The sequence below is a fragment of the Mobula hypostoma genome, chromosome 9 (genome assembly GCF_963921235.1).
Source record: "Mobula hypostoma chromosome 9, sMobHyp1.1, whole genome shotgun sequence".
Taxonomy (NCBI): Eukaryota; Metazoa; Chordata; class Chondrichthyes; order Myliobatiformes; family Myliobatidae; genus Mobula; species Mobula hypostoma.
This window is the reverse complement of record NC_086105.1, coordinates 330479-350735: the sequence shown is the minus strand read 5'-3', so window position 1 is coordinate 350735 and position 20257 is coordinate 330479. Positions and strand designations below refer to the sequence as shown.

Here is a 20257-nt window from a genome sequence, read left to right as displayed (position 1 = left end):
TATAAATCATTGTTTGATCAGTTTCCGAATTTGAACGAGTTTTCATTGATTTGGGGCGGAGATCTTAATACCTGTTTATCTCCAGCTTTGGACCGTTCGGCTCCTTTACGGACTTTACCTAATAAATCTGCAAATTTGATTAATTTTTTCCTTTCTGATTCTGGGTCGACGGACATTTGGCGTTTTCTGCATCCTCAGGAAAAAGATTTTTCCTTCTTTTCACATGTTCATCATTCCTATTCAAGAATTGATTATTTTTTCATTGATTCTCGTCTCATTCCTTCAGTGATTAAATGTGATTATGATTCTATAACCATTTCGGATCATGCTCCACTTAAGCTTTCTATTAAAATTATGGCCAATATACCAAACAATAGACAATGGCGTTTTAATTCGCTGTTGCTTCAGGACTCGGACTTTGTTAATTTTATGAATGAACAGATTGAGCTTTTTTTTACAATTAACCATACAGAAGATATTTCGGTTAACACTCTTTGGGACACTTTTAAAGCCTATATTCGGGGTCAGATTATTTCGTATTCCGTTGCTTTGAGGAAGAAACAGAAGCAGGAGGAGATGGCAATTGTGGACAAGATTAAAGAAATTGATAAGAAATATGTTATGGCTCCTTCTGAGGAGCTATACAAACAAAGAACTGAACTTCAAATGGAACACAGTTTACTACTCTCGTCCTCGATTGTAAACCAATTAAAGAAAACAAGAAGTGATTTTTATGTTCACAGTGATAAAATCTCTCATATACCTCATACACAGTTTGCTTAATCTATTTAGACGCAATATTTTAAAGTCATTTGTATGTAGATTTATGCTACCCACAGTTAAAATTTACTTTTGTTTATATTTTTATTAGAAGATTGCCTCAATTAACAGGCTCTCACAGCTCAATTACAGAAGGCTAACAATCCAAGACAACTCTAGAGTACAATATTTTGTGACCTATTGACAATAGTGCTGTTCTTCAGCTCTGGTAATGTCTCAGATCTATGATCTATGATCTAGCTAATTCCAAATTAAAACTACCAAGACTCCATGGGTCCCATGCATCTTAATCTTCTACAAAGATGGACCTTCGACATTGCCTTACTAAAACTCATGTAGACAACATCCACTGCTCTATCTTCATCAATCATCACCATCACCGCTTTCTAATACATGACCTGCCCTGCACAAAGTCATGGCTGACTGTCCACTAATCAGGCCATAGTTTCCCAATGCCAGTAATTCCTATCCCTAAAAATGCATTCCAATAGCATCCCTACTGCTTATGTAAGGCTCACCAGCCTATAATTTCCTGGATTATCCTTATTGAATCAAGGAACAACACAGGCTACCCTACAGTCCTTTAAAACCTTGCCTGTTCCTCATGATGTTACAATGACCTTTGTAAAGGCCCAGCAATTTCCTCCCTTACCTCTTTCAGTGGCCTGTGATATATCCCTGGTACTTAATGCACCTTAATTTTCTTCAAGAGACACTGTACCATCTCTTGCTTGATTTCAAAATGCCCAAGCATAAGAGTATGCACCACTCAGCTGTTCTTCTGTTTGGTGAATACTGATGCAATGTATTAGCTTAGTCCCTTGTCCACATCATCTAACTACAAGCATTATTTTTCTGTTTTATCCTTGAAGGCACAAAAGCTTCCAGTCTTCCAGTATCACACTCATAGCTAACAAAGATACGAACAGTACAAATATTTGTGCTGGAGCTCCAGCAATCACTTTTGTGGCTTCCCACAATGTCCTAAAGTGCACTTGGTCAGACCCCAGGGACTTATGCAGTTTAAGACCAGCAACAGCTCCTCCTCTTTTGTCATGTGGCTATGACAGGAACCTGGGGAATGTTGTTGAATAGTGGTACACTTGTTCTCTGAATAAGGAAACACAGACAGGGTGATGAGGAAAGTGATTGACATGCTTGCCTTCAACTGGCCAAGGCATTCAGTTTGAGGATTTGAATGTTATGTTACAGTTGTAACAATACTTTAACTAAGCCACACTTGAAGCATCTGCAGTTCAATTTGCCACACTACAGGAAAGATGAGATGAAATGCCAGAGAGTGAAAGAGAGGAGGCTTCAAGTAGATCTGAGGAGTTAATACTGTCACACAGATAAATTGAATAGTGGAATTGATCTGAGTCCTGATGATGAGTCTCGGCCTGAAACGTCGATTTTTTATTCTTTTCCATAGATGCTGTCGATTTGCTGAGTTCCTCCAGCATTTGGTGTGTATTGCTTGGATTTCTAGCATCTACAGATTTTCTCATGTTTGTGGAATAAACTGCCAGGGGAAATGGCAAAATGGCATGCTGAGTTCCTCCAGCGTGTTGTGCGTGTTGAAGTGCCAATTCAGTCTTATGGAGCTTTTCAAGATGGTTACCAGGAAAGCTGATGAAGGAAAGACCGTGGACATTATCTATTCGGACTTTAGCAAGATCTTTGACAACGTCCCGCATGGAGGTTGGTCAAAAAGGTTCAGTCGCTTGGCATTCAAGATGAGGTAGTAAATTGGATTCAACATTGGCTTCGCAGGAAAAGCCAGTGATTGGTAGTAGATGGTTACCTCTTTGAGTGGAGACCTGTGGCAAGTGGAGCATCTCAGAGATTGGTGCCGGGTCTGTTGCTGTTTGTTACCTTCATCAATCAACTGGATGAAAATATGGTTCACTGGATCTGAAAATTTATGGATAACACCAAGACTGGGGATATAGTGAACAGTGAGAAAAGCTTGCTGTGGGATCTGGACCAGCTAGAAAAATGGACTTAAAAAAAATGCAGATAAGTGAGAAGTATTGCACCTTCGGAGGACAAACTGGGGGAGGACCAACGGGATCCCACCACCAAGCACCTCTTTCCCTCACCCTCACTTTCTGCTTTCCTCAGGGATCACACCCTACACAACTCCTTTGTACATTCGTCCCCACTGATCTCCCTCCCGGCACTTATCCTTACAAGTGGAACAAGTGCTACACTTGCCCCTACACCTCCTCCCTTACTACCATTCAAGGCCCTAACCAGTCCTTCCAGGTGAGGCGACACTTCACCTAAAAGTCTATTGGGGGTCATATACTGTGTCTGGTGCTCCCGGTATGCCTCCTGTGCAGCAGTGAGACCCAACGTAGATTGGAAGACCACTTCACCAACCACCTACACTCCATCCGCCAGAAAAACCGGGATCTCCAGTGGCCACCCATTTTAATTCCACTTCCCATTCCCGTGTCTATGTCTATCCATGGCCTCCTCCACTGTTGTGATGAGGCCATACTTAGGTTGGAGGAACAACACTCTATATTCTGTTTGGGTAGCCTCCAACCCGATGGCAGGAACATCGATTTCTCGAACTTTTGGTAATGCCCCCCACCACCCCCCTTCACCATTTCCCATGCCCTTTTTCCTCTCTCACCTTATCCCCTTGCCCACCCACCGACTCCCTCTGCTGTCCCTCCCCCCTTTTCTTTCTTCCATGGCCTTCTATCTCTTTCACCTATCAAATTCCAAGCTCCTTATTTCATTCCTCCCCCTTCAGGTTTCACCTATCACCTTGTGTTTTCTCTCTCCTAACCCCAACTTTTAAATCTACGCCTCAGCTTTTTTTCCCCTCCAGTCCTGTCACAAAGGGTTTTGGCTGCCTGGCCTGCATTTTGTGTTTGTTGCTTGGATTTCCATCATCCAAATGACTGACAAATAGAATGAAAAGTAGTCGTCCATGTGGAACACCACTAGTCACCGGTAGACTTTATTGTCACTCTTAGCCTCTTGTCAGTCAGACAATATTCTATCCAGGCTGGTATCTTTCTTGTAATACCACGGGCTCTTATCTTGACTCTCCTTTTCTACTCTGCTTGTTATTTCCTCAAAAGATTCCAACAGATTTGTCAGGCAAGATTTCTCCTCAAGGAAACCATGCTGACTTTGGCCTATTTTATTATGTACATTAAGTACCCCAAAAGCTCATCTTTAATAATGGACAACTTCCCAACCACTGAAGTCAGGTTAACTGGCCTGTAATTTCCTTTCTACAGCCTCCCTCCTTTCTTAAAAAGAGGGGTGACATTTGCAATTGTCTAGTCTTCTGGAACCATTCCAGAATCTAGTGATTCTTGAAGGATCAATGCCTCCATACTCTCTTCACACAGAAGCCTGGAGTGTAGTCCATCTGGTCCAGGTGACTTATCTACGTTCGGACCCAAGCACCTTCTCCTTACTAATAGCAACTATACTCACTTCTTCCCCTTGACACTCGAATTTCTGGCATACTGCTAGTGTTCTCCACAGTGAGGACAGAAGCAAAATACTTATTCAGTTCATCTGCCATTTCTCTATCCCCCATTAGTACCCATCCAGCGTCATTTTCCAGGAGCCCGATATCCACTCTCATCTCTATTTTACTCTTTATATAACTGAAAAAAGCTTATCTTCTTTTATATTATTGGCTAACTTACCTTGATGTTCATCATTTCTCTCCTTCTGGCTTGTTAGTTGTCTTTTGTTGGTTTTAAAAACTTCTCTATCCTCTAACTTCCCACTAATCTTAGCTATATTACATGCCCTTTATTTTGCTTTTTGCTGTCTTCGACCTCCCTTGTTAGCTATGGTTGCATCATCCCTCCTTTAGAATACTTCATCTTTGAGATGCATCTATCCTGCACCTTCCACGCAGCAGGACAGAGAGTTCAAAAGAAGCAAGGGTAGTCAGGCATCTGTGTGCCACAGTTCCCAAGGAGACATTAAATAGTGCATAATTAGGCACTTAGCACAAGCTGATAAAAAGTTAGATTTAAGTGGAGCAGCCATTGTGAGAGTGGGCCAGTGTTACAGTGGGGAGTTCAGGCTTTGCATCAGGCAAGGAGACACAGTAGGTTTTTTTATTTAAATATTTTTGTCTTTCTTTCTCTTTGCACAGTTAGAGCAGGGGCAACACCAGGCAGGATAGTGGAATACTCCTCTTGCAGGATGTGGGAAGGCAGGGAGACCTCCAGTGTCCCTGATGACTACACCTGCAAGAAGTACATCCAGCTACAGGTTTTTGAGACTGTGTTAAGGAAATGGAGCTGTTCTCCACAGTGAGGACAGAAGCAAAATACTTATTCAGTTCATCTGCCATTTCTCTATCCCCCATTGCGATGAACTCTGGATCATTCAGAGGCTGAGGGGTTGATCAACAGGACATACAAGGTGTGGCGGCACCCAAGGTGCAGGACACAGGATGACTGTCAGGAGGGGGAAGGAGATAGACAGGTGGTGCAGAGTACCCCTTTGGCCATTCCCGTCAACAACAGATATACCATTTTGGATAGTGTTAGGAGGGGGAAATGGCCGAGCAGAGGAAAGTCACAGCTGTCAGATCTCTGGCACTGAGTCTGGTTTTGTGGCTCAAAGAGAAAAGGGGAGAAGAGGCAAGCTGCAGTGATAGGGAATTCAATGGTTAGGGGAACAGGCAAAAGGCTCCCTGGACAAGAATGAGATCCCCAGAGGGTATGCAGCCTCTCAAGTGTCAGGATCAGGAACATCTCAGGTCAGAGCCCATAGCACACTTAAGTGAGAGGATGAATAGGCAGAAGCCCTGGACTACATCAGTATCAATGGCATAGGTAGGAGGGGTGACACAGTCCTGCAAATGTAGGTGCTAAGTTGAAGGACAGGACCTCCAAAGTTGTGATCTCAGGATTGATTGCTACCTGTACCACTTACTAGTGAGGCCAGAAATAGGAAAATCATACAGTTAAACATGTGGCTAAGGAGATGATACAAGAGGAAGGGCTTCAGATATTTGGATCATTGAGTTCTCTTCCAGGAAAGGTCGGACCTCTACAGACAGGACAGTTTGCACCACAGGGGAATTAATATCCTTGCGGGAAGGTTTGCTAGTGCTGCACTGGGGGGGAGGAGGTTTAAACTTGAGTTGCAGGGTGATGGGAACCAGAGTGCCAGATTTATGTTCCGAGTTGTGTAGATTTCAATGTAAGGGGTAGGAAAGCCATTAGAGCTTAGGGCATGGATCAGCATGTGGAATTATGATATTGTAGTCATTAGTGAGATTTGGTTGCAAGCGGGGTAAGACTGGCAGCTCAGTACTCCAGGTTCTATTGCTTGAGATGTGATCGAGCAGGTTGTATTAAAGGGGGAGGGGAAGCATTACTAATCAGGGAAAATGTCACAGCAGTGCTCAGACAGGATAGACTGTAGAGCTCGTCTTCTGGGTGGAACTGAGGAAGAAGAAAGGGATGGCCACATTGATGGATTATATCATCAAAAGGATGAGGAAAGGCTGTGGAAAATCTAGTTAAGAAGTAAAAAGCTTATGAAAGGTTCAAGAAACTAGGTACTGATAGAGTTGTAGAAAATTCCAAGGGGTCCAGGAAGGAGCTTAAGAATGAAATTAGGAGAGCTAGAAAGGGGCCTTGAGAAGGCCTGGGTGAGTAGGATTAAGGAAAACCCCAAGACATTCTACAAGTATGTGAAGAGCAAGAGGATAAGCCATGTAAGAATAGGACCAATCAGGTGCTATAGTAGCAACGTGTGCATGGAGTCAGAGGAGGGAGCAGAGGTACTTAATGAATATTTTGCTTCGGTATTCATCAGGGAAAAGGACATTGGCAATTGTGGGAATGACTTATAACGAATTGAAACGCTTGAGCACATAGACGTTAAAAAAGAGGATGTGCTCGGGCTTTTGAAAAGCATTAAGTTAGATAAGTCACTGGGACTGGACCTAGAATTACCCTACTGCATAGCCTTCTATTTTCCTAAACCCAATGTACCTATCCAGGAGTCTCTTAAAAGACCCTATCGTATCCACCTCCACCACTGTTGCCAGCAGCCCATTCCATGCACTCACCACTCTCTGTAAAAAAAACTTACCACTGACATCTCCTCTACACTTACTTCCAAGCACTTTAAAATTGTGCCCTCTCATGTTAACTATTTCAGCCCTGGGAAAAACTTCTAACTATCCATACAATCAATGCCTCTCATTGTCTTGTACACCTCTATCAGGTCACCTCTCATCCTCTGCTACTCCAAGGAAAAAAGGCTGAGTTCACTCAACCTGTTCTCAAAAGGCATGCTCCCCAATCCAGGCAACATCCTTTCAAATCTCCTCTGCACCCTTTCTGTGGCTTCCATATCTTTCCTGTAGTGAGGCGACCAGAACTGAGTACAGTACTCTAAGTAGGGTCTGACCAGGGTCCTATATATCTGTAACATTACCTCTCAGCTCTTAAACTCAATCCTACAGTTGATGAAGGCCTTCTTAGCCACAGAGTCAACCTGCGCAGCAGCTTTGACTGTCCTACGGACTCTGACCCCAAGATCTCTCTGATCCTCCACACTGCCAAGAGTCTTACCATTAATACCATATTCTACCATCATATTTGACCTACCAAAATGAACCACCTCATACTTATCAGCCATTCTCAGCCCAGTTTTGCATCCCGCTGTAACCTCTGACAGCCCTCCACACTATCCACAACACCCCCAACCTTTGTGTCATCAGCAAATTTACTAACCCATCCCCCACTTCCTTATTCACGTCATTTACAAAAATCACAAAGGGGTCCGAGAACGGATCCCTGAGGCACTCCACTGGTCACCAACCTCCATGAATAATATGACCCATCTACAACCACTCTTTGGCCTTCTCTGAGCAAGCCAATTCTGGATCCACAAAGCAGGGTCCCCTTGGATCTCATGCCTCCTTACTTTCTCAATAAGCCTTGCATGGGGTACCTTATCAAATGCCTTGTTAAAATCCATATACACTACATTTATGGCTCTACCTTCAATGTGTTTAGTCACATCCTTAAAAAAATTCAATCAGGCTCGTAAGGCACGACCTGCCTTTGGCAAAGCCATGCTGACTATCAGTAATCATATTATGCCTCTCCAAATGTTCATAAATCCTGCATCTCAGGATCTTTTTCATCAACTTACCAACCACAGAGGTAAGACTCACTGGTCTATAATTTCCTGGGCTATCTCTACTCTCTTTCTTGAATAAGGGAAGAACATTTGCAATCCTCCAGAACCTCTCTCATCCCCATTGATGATGCAAAGGTCATTGCCAGAGGCACAGCAATCTCCTCCCTCACCTCCCACAGTAGCCTGGGGTACATCTCGTCTGGTCCCGGAGACGTATCCAACCTGATGCTTTCCAAAAGCTCCAGCACATCCTCTTTCTTCATGTCTATATGCTCAAGCTTTTCAATCTGCTGTAAGTCATCCCTACAATTGCCAAGATCCTTTTCTGTAGTGGATACTGAAGCAAAGTATTCATTAAGTATCTCTGCTATCTCCTCCAGTTCCATACACACTTTTCCACTGTCAAACTTGATTGGTCCTATTCTCTCACGTCTTATCCTCTTGCTCTTCATATACCTGTAGAATGCCTTGGGGTTTTCCTTAATCCTGCTCACCAAGGCCTTCTCATGACCCCTTCTAATGCCATTAGTTTCAATGTAGTTAAAGAGAAGGACAGGTGTGGTCCTCTGGTTGAGATTCTAAATTGGAAAAAGGCTAAATTTGATGGGTCTGGCAAGGGTCTGGCAAGTGTGGATTGGGATAGGTTGTTTCCTGGCATAGGTGCACTTGGCAAGTGAGAAGCCTTCAAAATTGAAATTCGAGTACATCGTTTTTCTGTTCCTGTCAGAATAAAAAGGTAAAGACAACAGCGTTAAGGAACCTTGATTTTCAAGAGATATTGGGGGGGGGGGGGAAGATGGAGGAGGAGGACGAGGAGGACGAGGACGAGGACGAGGAGGAGGACGAGGAGGAGGAGAAGAAGGAGAAGAAGAAGAAGAAGAAGAAGAAGAAAGTGCATAGCAGGTATAGACAGGAAGGATGAAATGAGGTAAGTAGTTGAGAACTGAATGAAATACACAAGAACACTTAAGGAGGAAATCAGGAGGGCTAAAAAAAAAGGTACAAAATTGATCTAGCAGACCAGGTGAAGGAGAATCCCAAGGACCTCCAAACTGGTCCCCTGGAAGATCAGAGTGGTCATCTATGCATGGAGCTGAAAGGGATGGGGAAGATCTTAAATCGACTTTTAACATCTATATTTACTCAGGAGTTGGACACAGTCCATAGAAGTGAGAGAAAGCAGCAATGATGTCAAGGACCCTATACAGATTACAGAAGAGGAGGTGTTTGCTGTCTTAAGGCAATTTAGGTTGGATAAATCCCCAGGGACTGACAAGGTTTCCTTTGGACCCTGTGGGAGGCTAGTACAGAAAGTGAAGGGGCCCTAGCAGAGGTATTTAAAATGTTCTTAGCCACGGGTGAGGTACCAGAGGATAGCTAATGTTGTTGTATTGTTTTACAAAGGTTCTAAGAATAAGCCAGGAAATTATTGGCAGGTGAGCCTGACATCAGTAGTGGGCAAGTTATCGGAATGTATTCTAAAGGACTGGATATATAAGCATTTGGATAGACAGGCACTGATTAAGGATAGTCAACATGTCTTTGAGTGTGGTAGGTCGTGTCCAACTAATCTTATAGAGGTTTTTCAAGGAAGTTACCAGGAAAGTTGATGAAGGCTAGGCAGTGGATGTTGTCTACATGGACTTTAGAAAGACCCTAACAATGTCCCGCATGGGAACTTGTTCAAGAAGGTTCAGTAGCTTAGCATTCAGGTTGAAGTAGTAAATTGGATTAGACATTGATTTCGTGAGAGAAGCCAGAGAGTGGTAGCGGGTGGTTGCCTCTCTGACTGGAGGGCTGTGACAAGTGGTGTGCAAAGAAGGATTGGTACTGGGCCCATTGTTGTTTGTCATCTATACCTAAGATCTGGATGACATTGTAGTAAACTGGATCGGCATATGATACCAAGATTGGTGGGTGAGGAAAAATATCAAAGCTTGCAGCAGGATCTGGACGTCTTCCTGGTATGCTCAGTGCCCTGACCAATGAAGGCAAGCATCCTGTAAGGTTTCTTTACCACCTTATGCGCTGGTCTTACCACTGTCATGGACCCATAGACTTGCACCCAATGATTCATGTGGTTGCAAGGATCCTGTTATTTATTGTTTACTTTTCCCTTACAGTTAACATTCCGAAGTGCAACACAATTTGTCCAGATTAAGCTCCATCTGCCATTTCTCTGCTCATATGTCCAACTAATCGACATCCTGCTACACACTTGGAATACTATATCAACTGTCCACAATTCCATCGACATTTGTGTCATCTGAAAACCTACTTTTGAGCCCTATCTACAAATGTGGCAGATAGAATATAGTGCTGGAAAGTGTACAATAAAGCATTTTGGTAAAAAGAACAATAGTGCGAACTATTATCTAAATGGGAAGAAGGTTCAAACATCAGAGGTGCAGAAGGACTTAGGAGTCCTCATGCAAGACTCCCAGAAGGTTAATTTACAGGTTGAGTCTGTGGTAAAGAAGGTAAATGCAATGTTGGCATTTGGGGAATAAATATAAAAACAAGGAGGTAATGCTCAGGCTTTATAGGACAATAGTCAGGCCACAGGTGGAGAATCGTCAACAGTTTTGGGCCCAATAGCTCAGAAAGGATGCATTGCTATTGGACAGAGTCCAAAGGAGGTTCACGAGGATGATTCCAGGAATGAAGGGATTAACATATGAGGAGTGCTTGCCAGTTTTGGGCCTGTACTCATTGGTGTACCCAGAACTAGAGGGCACAGCCTCAAAATTGAGGGGCGACCTTTTAGGACAGAGGTGAGGAGGAATTTCTTTAGCCAGAGAGTAGTGAATCTGTGGAATGCTCTGCCACAGACTGCAGTGGAGGCCAAGTCTGTGGGTATATTTAAGGCAAAAGTTGATCATTTCTTGATTAGTCTAGGCATCAAAGGATATGGTGAGAAGGCAGGTGTATGGGGTTGTGTGGGATTCAGGATCAGCCATGATGGAATAGCAGAGCAGACTTGATGGGCTGAAAGGCCTAATTCTGCCTTATGGTCTTATGATCTACATTTTCCTACAATTTGTTTACATATTTCACAGCAATGATCTTTGCAGAACACACCCACTCAGAATAACACCTCTCAACCATGATCTCTGTCTTTTTTAGCCAAGCCAATCTTGAATCCAATCCAGTGAGTCTCCTTGGATCCCATATATCTTAGTCTATATTACCATTTCTTTTACATTGCTGTTCCACTTTATTCTCCACAAAATGCATCACGTCCTAGAGTGATCAACACTACAGCACAGAACAGGCCCTTTGGCCTACCTAGTCTGTGCCAACCTATTAATCTGCCTTGTCTCATAGAACTGCACCTGGACCATACATAGTTCTCCATACCCCTCCCATGCATGTTCCTATCCAAATTTCTCTTAAATGTTGAAATTGAACCCATAACTACAACTTCTGCTGGCAGCTTGTTCCACAATCTCATGACCCTCTGAGTGAAGAAATTTCCCCCTCAGGTTCCCCTCAAACATTTCATCTTTCACCATTAACCCATGACCTCCAGCTGCAGTTTCACCCAACCCCAGTCGGAAAAGCCTGCTTGAATTTACCCTATTTATACCCCTCAATTTTCTTTACCCCTATCAAATCTCCTCTCAATCTTCTACTTCCCTGAAATTGCTTACAGGAAAAGAAGAATTCAATACATGGTATGAACAGCACTTTCCATGACCAGAGGGAAAAATCAATAGGGTTTTACCAAAAAGTGCGGCACTTTCTCTTTACTCATTGATCTAGTGAAATCTGTAATGTGCAGTCAATTCTTGTAATGAAGCATTACTGAATCCTACCTGAAAGCAGTGACAGAGAAGTCTGCACGTTTCACAGGCCTCTCCTTTCCAGTTGCTGTGTTTGTTTGTTTCATTTCTGCAACACATACATTTCTTTATTCATATCAGCAATTTGCTAACCCAATTCCAGATTAGAAAAAGACAATACAGGTGTAACAATATAGAAACATAGAAAACCTGCAGCACAATACAGTCCCTTCAGCCCACAAAGCCGTGCCGAACATGTCCTTACCATAAAAATTACCTAGGGTTACCCATAGCCCTCTATTTTTCTAAGCTCCATGTACCTATCCAGGAGTCTCTTAAAAGACCCTATCGTATCCGCCTCCACGACATACAAAATCTTTAAGTAAAATGCAGAAAAATCACTTTTTTTATATAATGGAGAATCCTTCATCTAGACCAGGGGTTCCCAACCGATTTTATGCCATTATGAACTTAACTGCCATTAACTGAGGGGTCCATAGATTCCAGGCTGGGAACCTGGAACAGGGCTAAGAATAACTGATCATCCCATTCAAATGAGGAATTGAAAGCCTGGGTTATCATGTTTCCAGATGACTGGGAAGATGGTGGTGTTGTGGATAGTAAAGAAGATTGTCATAGGTTATGGCAGGCCATTGGCAGGTTGCAGAGCCGACTGAGAAGAGGCAGGTGGAGTTCAATCCAGAAAAGTGTGAAGTGATTCACTTGGAAGGTCAAACCTGAAGGCAGAATACAGGGTTAATGGCAGGATTCTTAGCATTGTGAAGGAAAGACAATAATTGGAATGCATGTTGATAGATACCTCAAAGTTGCTATGCAAGTTGATAGGGTTATTAAGAAGGCATATAGTTTGCTGAGTCTTGAAGAAAGACCTCTGCCTGCAATTTCAACTGTTTACTTATTTTCATAGGTGTTGCCTTTCATAGGTGAGTTCCTCCAGCATTTCGTGTGAAATTGCTCTCAATTTCTAGCATCTGCAGAATCTCTTGTATATAGTGTGTTGACCTTCATTAGAAGGGGGAATTGAGTTAAAGTACTGCTTAATAACATTACAGTTTAATAAAACCATACTTGGAGTATTGTGTTCCATACTCATCACCTCATTATAGGAAAGATGTAAACGCTTTAGAGAGGGTGCAGAGGAGACCTACTAGGATGCTGCCTGGACTGCACAGCGTGTATTATAGAACCTCTTCCTCGTAAATTACAGAATTACATAGTGCAATGAAGGCAAAATGAGATTGTTTTTAGATTGTTCAGCAATCTAACGATGAAGAGGAAGAAGCTGTTTCTAAATCCTTACTTATGGATCTCCTGCTTTCTGATGGTAGTAAGGTGAAAAGGGCTAGATGGCGTCTTTGAAATAAAATGTGCTGTTATCCCATATGGTAATCTAGGCTCAATGTGCACACTGTGCAAGCCACATAAGTACAATTCCTCTCTATACTTAATGCAATCATGGAAACAGGTCCCTACTGGAATACCAAAGACTGAACTCTTTCACTATCTGCATGGAATTTTATAGTGTATTCTTTGGTCCAGCTTAATTTCCACGCATGTTAAATTAAAATACCAGAGTTACATTGATGGTAACTCATTTCTAAAGTTGAAAGTAAATTTATTATCAAAGTACATATGTCACGATATACAACCCTGAGACTCATTTTCCTGTGGGCATACTCAGCAAATCTATAGAATAGTAACATAACATGATCAATGAAAAATCAACCAGAGCGCAGAAGACAACTAACAATGCAAATGCCAACATAAATAAATAGCAATAAATAACGAGAACATGATATAATGAGATAAAGAGTCTTAGAAGGGAGATCATTGGTTGTAGGAAGATTTCAATGATGGGGCAAGTGAGTGCAGTTATCCCCTTTTATTCAAGAGCCTGATTGTTGAGGGATAGTAACTGTACTTGAATCTGATGGTGCGAGTCCTGAGGCTCTTGTACCTTCTACCTGATGGCAGCAGCAAGAAGAGAGCATGACCTGATGGTGGTGAAATCTGATAACGTATGCTGCTCTCCTATGACAGCATTATACGTAGTTGTGCACAATGATTGTGAGGGCTTTACCCATGATGTACTGGGCCAAGTTTACCACCTTTTGTAGGATTTTCCATTCCAAGGCATTGGTGTTTCCATACCAGGCCATGATGGAGCCAGTCAATATACTCTCCGCTACACATCTATAGAAATTTGTCCAAGTTTTAGATGTCATGCCGAATCTTCACAGACTCCTAAGTAGAGGCGCTGTCATGCTTTCTTTGTAATTGCACTTAGGTGCTGGGTCCAAGACAGGTCCTCTTAAATAGTCACACCATGGAATTTAAAGTTGCTAACCTTCTCCACATCTGATCCTCTGATGATTACTGGCTCATGGGCCTCTAGTTTCCCTCTCCTGAAGTCTACAATCGATTCCTTGGTCTTGCTGACATTGGTGTCATAACAACAACCTCCCACTCACTCAGCGAAATTTTCAATCTCCCTTCTGTATTTTGACTTATCACTACCTTTGATTCAGCCCACAACAGCAGTGTCATCAGCAAACTTGAATATGGCATTGGAGTTGGGCTTAGCCACACAGTCATAGGTGTAAAGTGAGTAGAGCAGGGGGCTAAGCACACGGCCTTGTGGTGCACCTGCATTGACAGAGATCATAGAGGAGATATTGTTACCAATCCGAACTGACTGAGGTCTGCAGGTGAGGAAATCCAGGATCCAAAATGCACAAGGAGGTATTGAGACCAAGGTCTTGGAGTTTATTGATTAGTTTTGAGGGAATGATGGTATTGATTGCTGAGCTGTAGTTGATAAAGAGCATCCTGATGCAAGCATCCTTGCTGTCCAGATGTTCCAGGATTGAGGGAAGAGCCAATGAGGTGGCATCTGCTGTGCATTGTTGCTCTGGTAGGCAAATTACAGCAGACCCAGGTTACCTCTCGGGCAGAAGCTGATACGTTTCTTTATCACTGTGGATGTAAGTGCAACTGGGCAACAGTCATTGAGGCAGGTCATCACTCTCTTCTTGAACACTGGTATGATTGAAGCCTGCTTGAAGCAGGTGGGTACCACACACAACCAAAGTGAGTGGTTAACACACCAGCTAGTCAGTCAGCACCAGTCTTTAGTATGTGGCCAGGTACCCCGTCCAGTCCAGATGCTTCCCGTGGATTCATCCTCCCGAAGGCAGCCTGCACATTAGCTTCAGAGACTGAGATTATAGGATCATAGAGTCAGAGAGAAACACAGTACAGAAACAGGCCCTTCTGCCCATCTAGTCTTGGTTTCTCCATATTCTGATGGTCAAGGTGAACACAGAAGGCATTGAGCTCATCTGGAAGTGAAGCCCTGCTGACCCCTATGTTGTTGGATTTACATTTGTAGGTGGTGATAGCATTCAAGGCCTATCACAACTGTCCAGCATCCCCTGTTGATTCAAGTTTGGTCCGGAATCTCCACTTTGCTTAATGGATGGCTTTCCGGAGAACATTTCTGGACCTCCTATAAGCTTCTTGGTAACCACATTTGAATGCCTCTGATCTGGCCCTCAACAGATTTCAGATCTCATGGTTCATCCTGGGCTTCCAATTGGGGAAGACTCTGAAAGATTTAGAGGGGACACACTCATCTACAGCTGTTTTAATGAAGTTCATTACAACCATGGTGTATTCACTCAAATCTCTAGATGAGTGCTTGAACACAGCCCTAAGCAATCCTGTAATCATTCCTCTGCCTCCCATACCACTCCTTTCTTGTCCTAATCTCTGGAGCCTTGATTTTTAGGTTCTGCCTGTATGCAGGTAGGAGGAGGATAGCCAAGTGATCCAATTTACCAAAATACAGTCTAGGCAAGGAATGGTAGGCATTCCTTATCTTAGTGTAGCAGTGGTCTAGTATGTTGGGACCTCTGGTGCTAAAGGTTATATGCTGATGATGATTGGGCAGGATTTTCTTCAAGCAAGCCTGGTTGAAGTCTCCGATTATTATTTGAAATGCATTGGGACGGGCTTTTTTTTGTTTGAAGACAGCATCATGCAGTGTCATGAGTACTTGATTTTAGTCGGCAGCTGGTGGTATATCCACTGAGGTCAGGATTACACGAGTACTCCCTAGGTAAATAGAAAGGATGACATTTGACCATTAGGTGCTCCAAGTCGGGGGGTAAACGAGTTCAACAGAACTGCCACACCCGAGCAACAATGAGAATTAACTACAAAACAGTCCTCCCTTTACCTTACCAGGGTTCGCAGTTCAGTCCATTTTGTAAATTGTGAATCCTTCTGGTCTGACTGGTGCATCTGGCATGTCCGAAGATAACCACGTTTCGATAAAGCATAAAATCGAGCAGACTTTCATCTGCCTCTGATACAGCAGTCTTGCCCTCAGATCCTCAGTTTGATTCTCCAGTGACTGCACATTTGCCAACAAAATGCTGGGTAGAGGAGGCCTCATCCCTCACTGTTTAAGCCTAATTTGGATTGCCCGTCTCCTACCATGTTTTTGGCCATGGCGATAAGCCTTAAAGGTGCCCCCCTGATTGATCCGGGCTCTCCAATCAATCATGACATCTGAAGATCGTTGAGGTAATTTAAAATTCTATTCTTTGGAAGAAGGTTACATGCTTCAGATTTCAGCGCAAGAAGTATATTTAAGAGGAATTTTGGAACAATTTTCTGCAGCCCACAGTAAGTCACCAATGATCATCAATGCCATCATGTGTGCCATGATGGCACCAGTGATCATTTCTGTTCATTAAGTGTATTAAAGGAAAGAAATGGATGCAGTGGGCAAGTAAGATTACCTCTGAAATCTATTATGTAGTTGTATTTTGCAGTGGAAAATGAAAGCACACCGTGTGAATTCTCCTTAAAATTTCTTTCGATATCTTCGCTGCTTACAGAATGTGGAATATTGGGATCCTTCTGAAAGAAAAAGAAAAATTGTCTAAAAATAACAAACAAAACCCAAATTACTTTCTGACTTTATCTAGTTACTTCATATGGACAAGTAAAAGCCTTAGTGCAAAAGTTTGAGTTAAGGTAGAATGTTAGGTATGTCCAGGAAATATTGCTGAGACAGTATGTGGAGAGACTGACCAAAGGAGAGGTCACACTGCATGCAGGTATTTGGTAGTGAACCTGGTCAGGTGACAGAGTTTCTGGTGGACAAGCATTTCAGAGTTTGGAACCAACAATTTCCTGACCTTTAGCTTTTTAAAGGATTGCAGACAATATGGAAAGTATTTAATTGGGAAAGGGCTAATTATAATGGTATTAGCCAAGAACTTTGGAGTATAAATTGGGAACAGATATTATCAGAAAATGTGGAAATTGTTTAGGGAGCACTTGCACGGGAATTTGAATAGCTTTGTCCCACTGAGACACAGAAAGGATGGTAGGTGAAGGAACCTCATGGTTGACCAGAAAGGTGGAACATTTCATTAAGGGGAAGAAGGAAGCAGACTTAAAGTTTAGGAATGAAAATTTTCTAAAATCTTGAAAGCTCTAAGTAGCCAAGAAACCCAGAACTGAAATTGCACATTTTAGGGAAAAAAAAACACAGTACCAAGGAGGAATTTCCTATCAGAAATGTGGTTTAGCCATTAAAATTCCATTGACTACAAATACTGTCAAACTAAATGCTAAATAGGACAATAAAAATTGGCTAAACTGGATTTTTCCTTAATGTTACACAAAAAATAAATCTGAACTACATTTTAGGACTCTTCAATTTTCTATCATAACTAATGGCTCACTTTTCATTTAAGCATTCCACAAGTAATAAAATACTACCTCATAAATGTGCCATTTTCCACATTCCCCCAAGTAGTACCAGCTCCATTGTGTATCAGATGTATCCATGTCCTCCATCGTTGAAGCAAATTCCTCATCACCCATGAGTGAAATTACTGCAGGTCAAAATTACAATTTGAATTAATAAAATAGCAAAACGCATACTCATCCATTAAGCAACACACATAAAAGTTGCTGGTGAATGCAGCAGGCCAGGCAGCATCTCTAGGAAGAGGTACAGTCGACATTTCGGGCCGAGACCCTTCGTTAGGACTAACTGAAAGAAGAGACAGTAAGAGATTTGAAAGTGGGAGGGGGAGGGGGAGATCCAAAATGATAGGAGAAGGCAGGAGGGGGAGGGATGGAGCCAAGAGCTGGACAGATGATTGGCAAAAGGGACGTCTAACACTAAGGAACCCATCACCCAGCACATGCCCTCTTAGACCATAAGACATAGGAGCAGAATTAGGCCATGCAGCCTTTCGAATCTGCTCCATCATACCATCATGACTGATCTTGAATCCCACTGAACCCCATACACCTGCCTTCTCTCCATATCCTTTGATGCCCTGACCAACCAGGAAACGATCAACTTCTGCCTTAAATATACCCACGGTCTCCGCTGCAGCTTGTGGCGCAGCATTCCAGACTCACCACTCTCTGGCCAAAAAAAATTCTCTTTACCTCTGTTCTAAAGGGTCAACCCTAAATTTTAAGGTTGTGCCTTCTAGTTCTATAGTCCATCTGGTCCAGGTGACTTATCCACCTTAAGACCTTTGAGTTTGCCTAGCAATTTTTCCTTTGTAATAGCAAAGACTACTATTCTTTAGCTCCTACCACTGTTTCTTTACTTTCCCTAACAAGCCAAAGGTCATTGAGTTGCAGCTCCAGTTCTCTAACACAGTCTCTAAGGAGTTGCACCTCGATGCGCCTGGTGCATTGGGGTGGCGTGAAGTCTCCTGGAAATACCACACCCAGAACAGAACACTGGCTCTTCTCATGGTTACCTTGTTACCATCAGGAAGGAGGTACAGAAGCCTGAAGGCACACACTCAGTGGTTCAGGAACAGCTTCTTCCCCTCTGACATCTGATTTCTAAATGGACATTGAACCCATGAACATTACCTCACTGCTTTTTTTATTATTTCTATTTTTGCACTAATTTTAATTTATCTATGTAATATACACATAATTCAGCCTTTTCTCCCCTTTTATAGACCTTAAGGTGGCGCCGCGTAAGGCGGCCGTGTTGTGAGCTTCATTCCAAATCTACAGTATACTACTAATTTCTACAACTTTCTTAGCATTTTTTGTTCAAGTAGCCGATAGTCACATCAGATACGATAAACTGACCCTTCTGAACATCAGAAAGATGGCATTTACCCACTATGTGCCGCCTTTCCAACACTGGGAACCCCTGCTTGTGCGATCCATGGGAGACTCACCTCTTACACCGTCACTACCTCAGAAGAAGCACTGGAGGTGAGGGAGAAGGGCCGGTGTCCTGGTGAGGCTGAAACGGCGTGCAGCTCGACTGCCGCTCCCTAGCGTACTCCTGGCTAACGTTCAGTCCCTGGACAACAAGCTGTGCAAACTGAGAGCCAGAATCTCCGACCAGCATAAAACAAAGGAGTGCAACGTTTTGTGCTTCGTGGAGACTTGGCTGACAGAGGAAATACCGGATCATGCCATCGAGCCCTCTGGGCTCTCCCTGTTCCAAGCGGACAGGTCAAAAAACCTCTCTGGGAAGAGTAAAAGAGGAGGGGTGTGCTTCAAGGTCAACAATGCTTGGTGTGACCCCCAGAATGAGCATGCCTTCAAATTATTTTGTTTCCCAGACCTGGAATACCTGGTGCTGCTGTGCACACCCTACCACTGCGTTCACGGTTGTTATCATCACAGCAGTATACATTCCGCCGCAAGCTGATACTGACCTGGCTCTCAAGGAACTGTACGAGACCATCAACATGCTGGAGGCGGCATACCCACAGGCTGCCTTCATCGTTGCCGGTGACCTTAATTGAGCATCGCTGACGGAAATCTCTCCGAAGTTTTGTCAGCGCATCCAGGTGAGCACTTGTGGAGATAACACACTTGACCGCCGCTATACTCCCTTCCGCAATGCTTACAAAGTTCTCCTTTGCCCAGCTTTTGGAAAATCAGATCACTCTTCAATCCTGTTTCTGTCGACGTACAGGCAGAAGCTGAAACAAGAGGCGGCCATAGTTAAAGCCGTCCACTGTTGGTCTGACCAATCGGCCTCCATGCTGTAGGACTGCTTCGATGACATCGACTGGAATGTCTTCCATGATGAGGATGTCTCCGAGTTCACGGATGGAGTCACATGCTTCATCCGGAAGTACATCAACGATGTTGTCCTCTGAAGTTGGTCAGGGTCTTCCTGAACCAGAAACCCTGGATCAATAGCTCTGTGTGAGCAGCACTTACCACGTGGCACAGAGCTTATGTTGTCGGCAATCAGCAGGAGCTCAAGAAAAGCAGCTATGATCTGTGCAAAGCTATCGAGGCTGTGAAACAATACAGGGACAAGATTGAGTCAAGATACGAATAGCACACATGACTTGTGGTGAGGGTTGCATACCATCGCAGACTTCAAAGTCAAACGTAGTGGCCTCTCTCTCAGATGAGCTCAATCGCTTTTACGCTCAGTTCGATGTTGCTAACTCTGAGCCTCCAAGGAAAGCCACCGC

The 20257-nt window shown here is 43.3% G+C and overlaps 1 protein-coding gene across 4 annotated transcripts in view; it reads right to left on the bottom strand.

Moving 5' to 3' along the window:
• LOC134351433 (protein mono-ADP-ribosyltransferase PARP11) overlaps positions 1 to 20257 on the bottom strand; it is a 150102-nt gene that overhangs the window by 68642 nt on the left and 61203 nt on the right. For 3 of the 4 annotated variants that reach the window (XM_063057550.1, XM_063057547.1, XM_063057548.1), the window contains 3 exons: positions 17547 to 17662; positions 16556 to 16676; positions 11760 to 11835 (listed from right to left, as the gene is read on the bottom strand). In XM_063057550.1, the coding sequence (XP_062913620.1) occupies positions 11760 to 11835; positions 16556 to 16676; positions 17547 to 17651 (302 nt within the window). In that variant the 5' untranslated portion in view covers positions 17652 to 17662. The remainder of the gene's footprint in view (positions 1 to 11759; positions 11836 to 16555; positions 16677 to 17546; positions 17663 to 20257) is intronic. The other variant, XM_063057549.1, reaches the window with a different exon arrangement.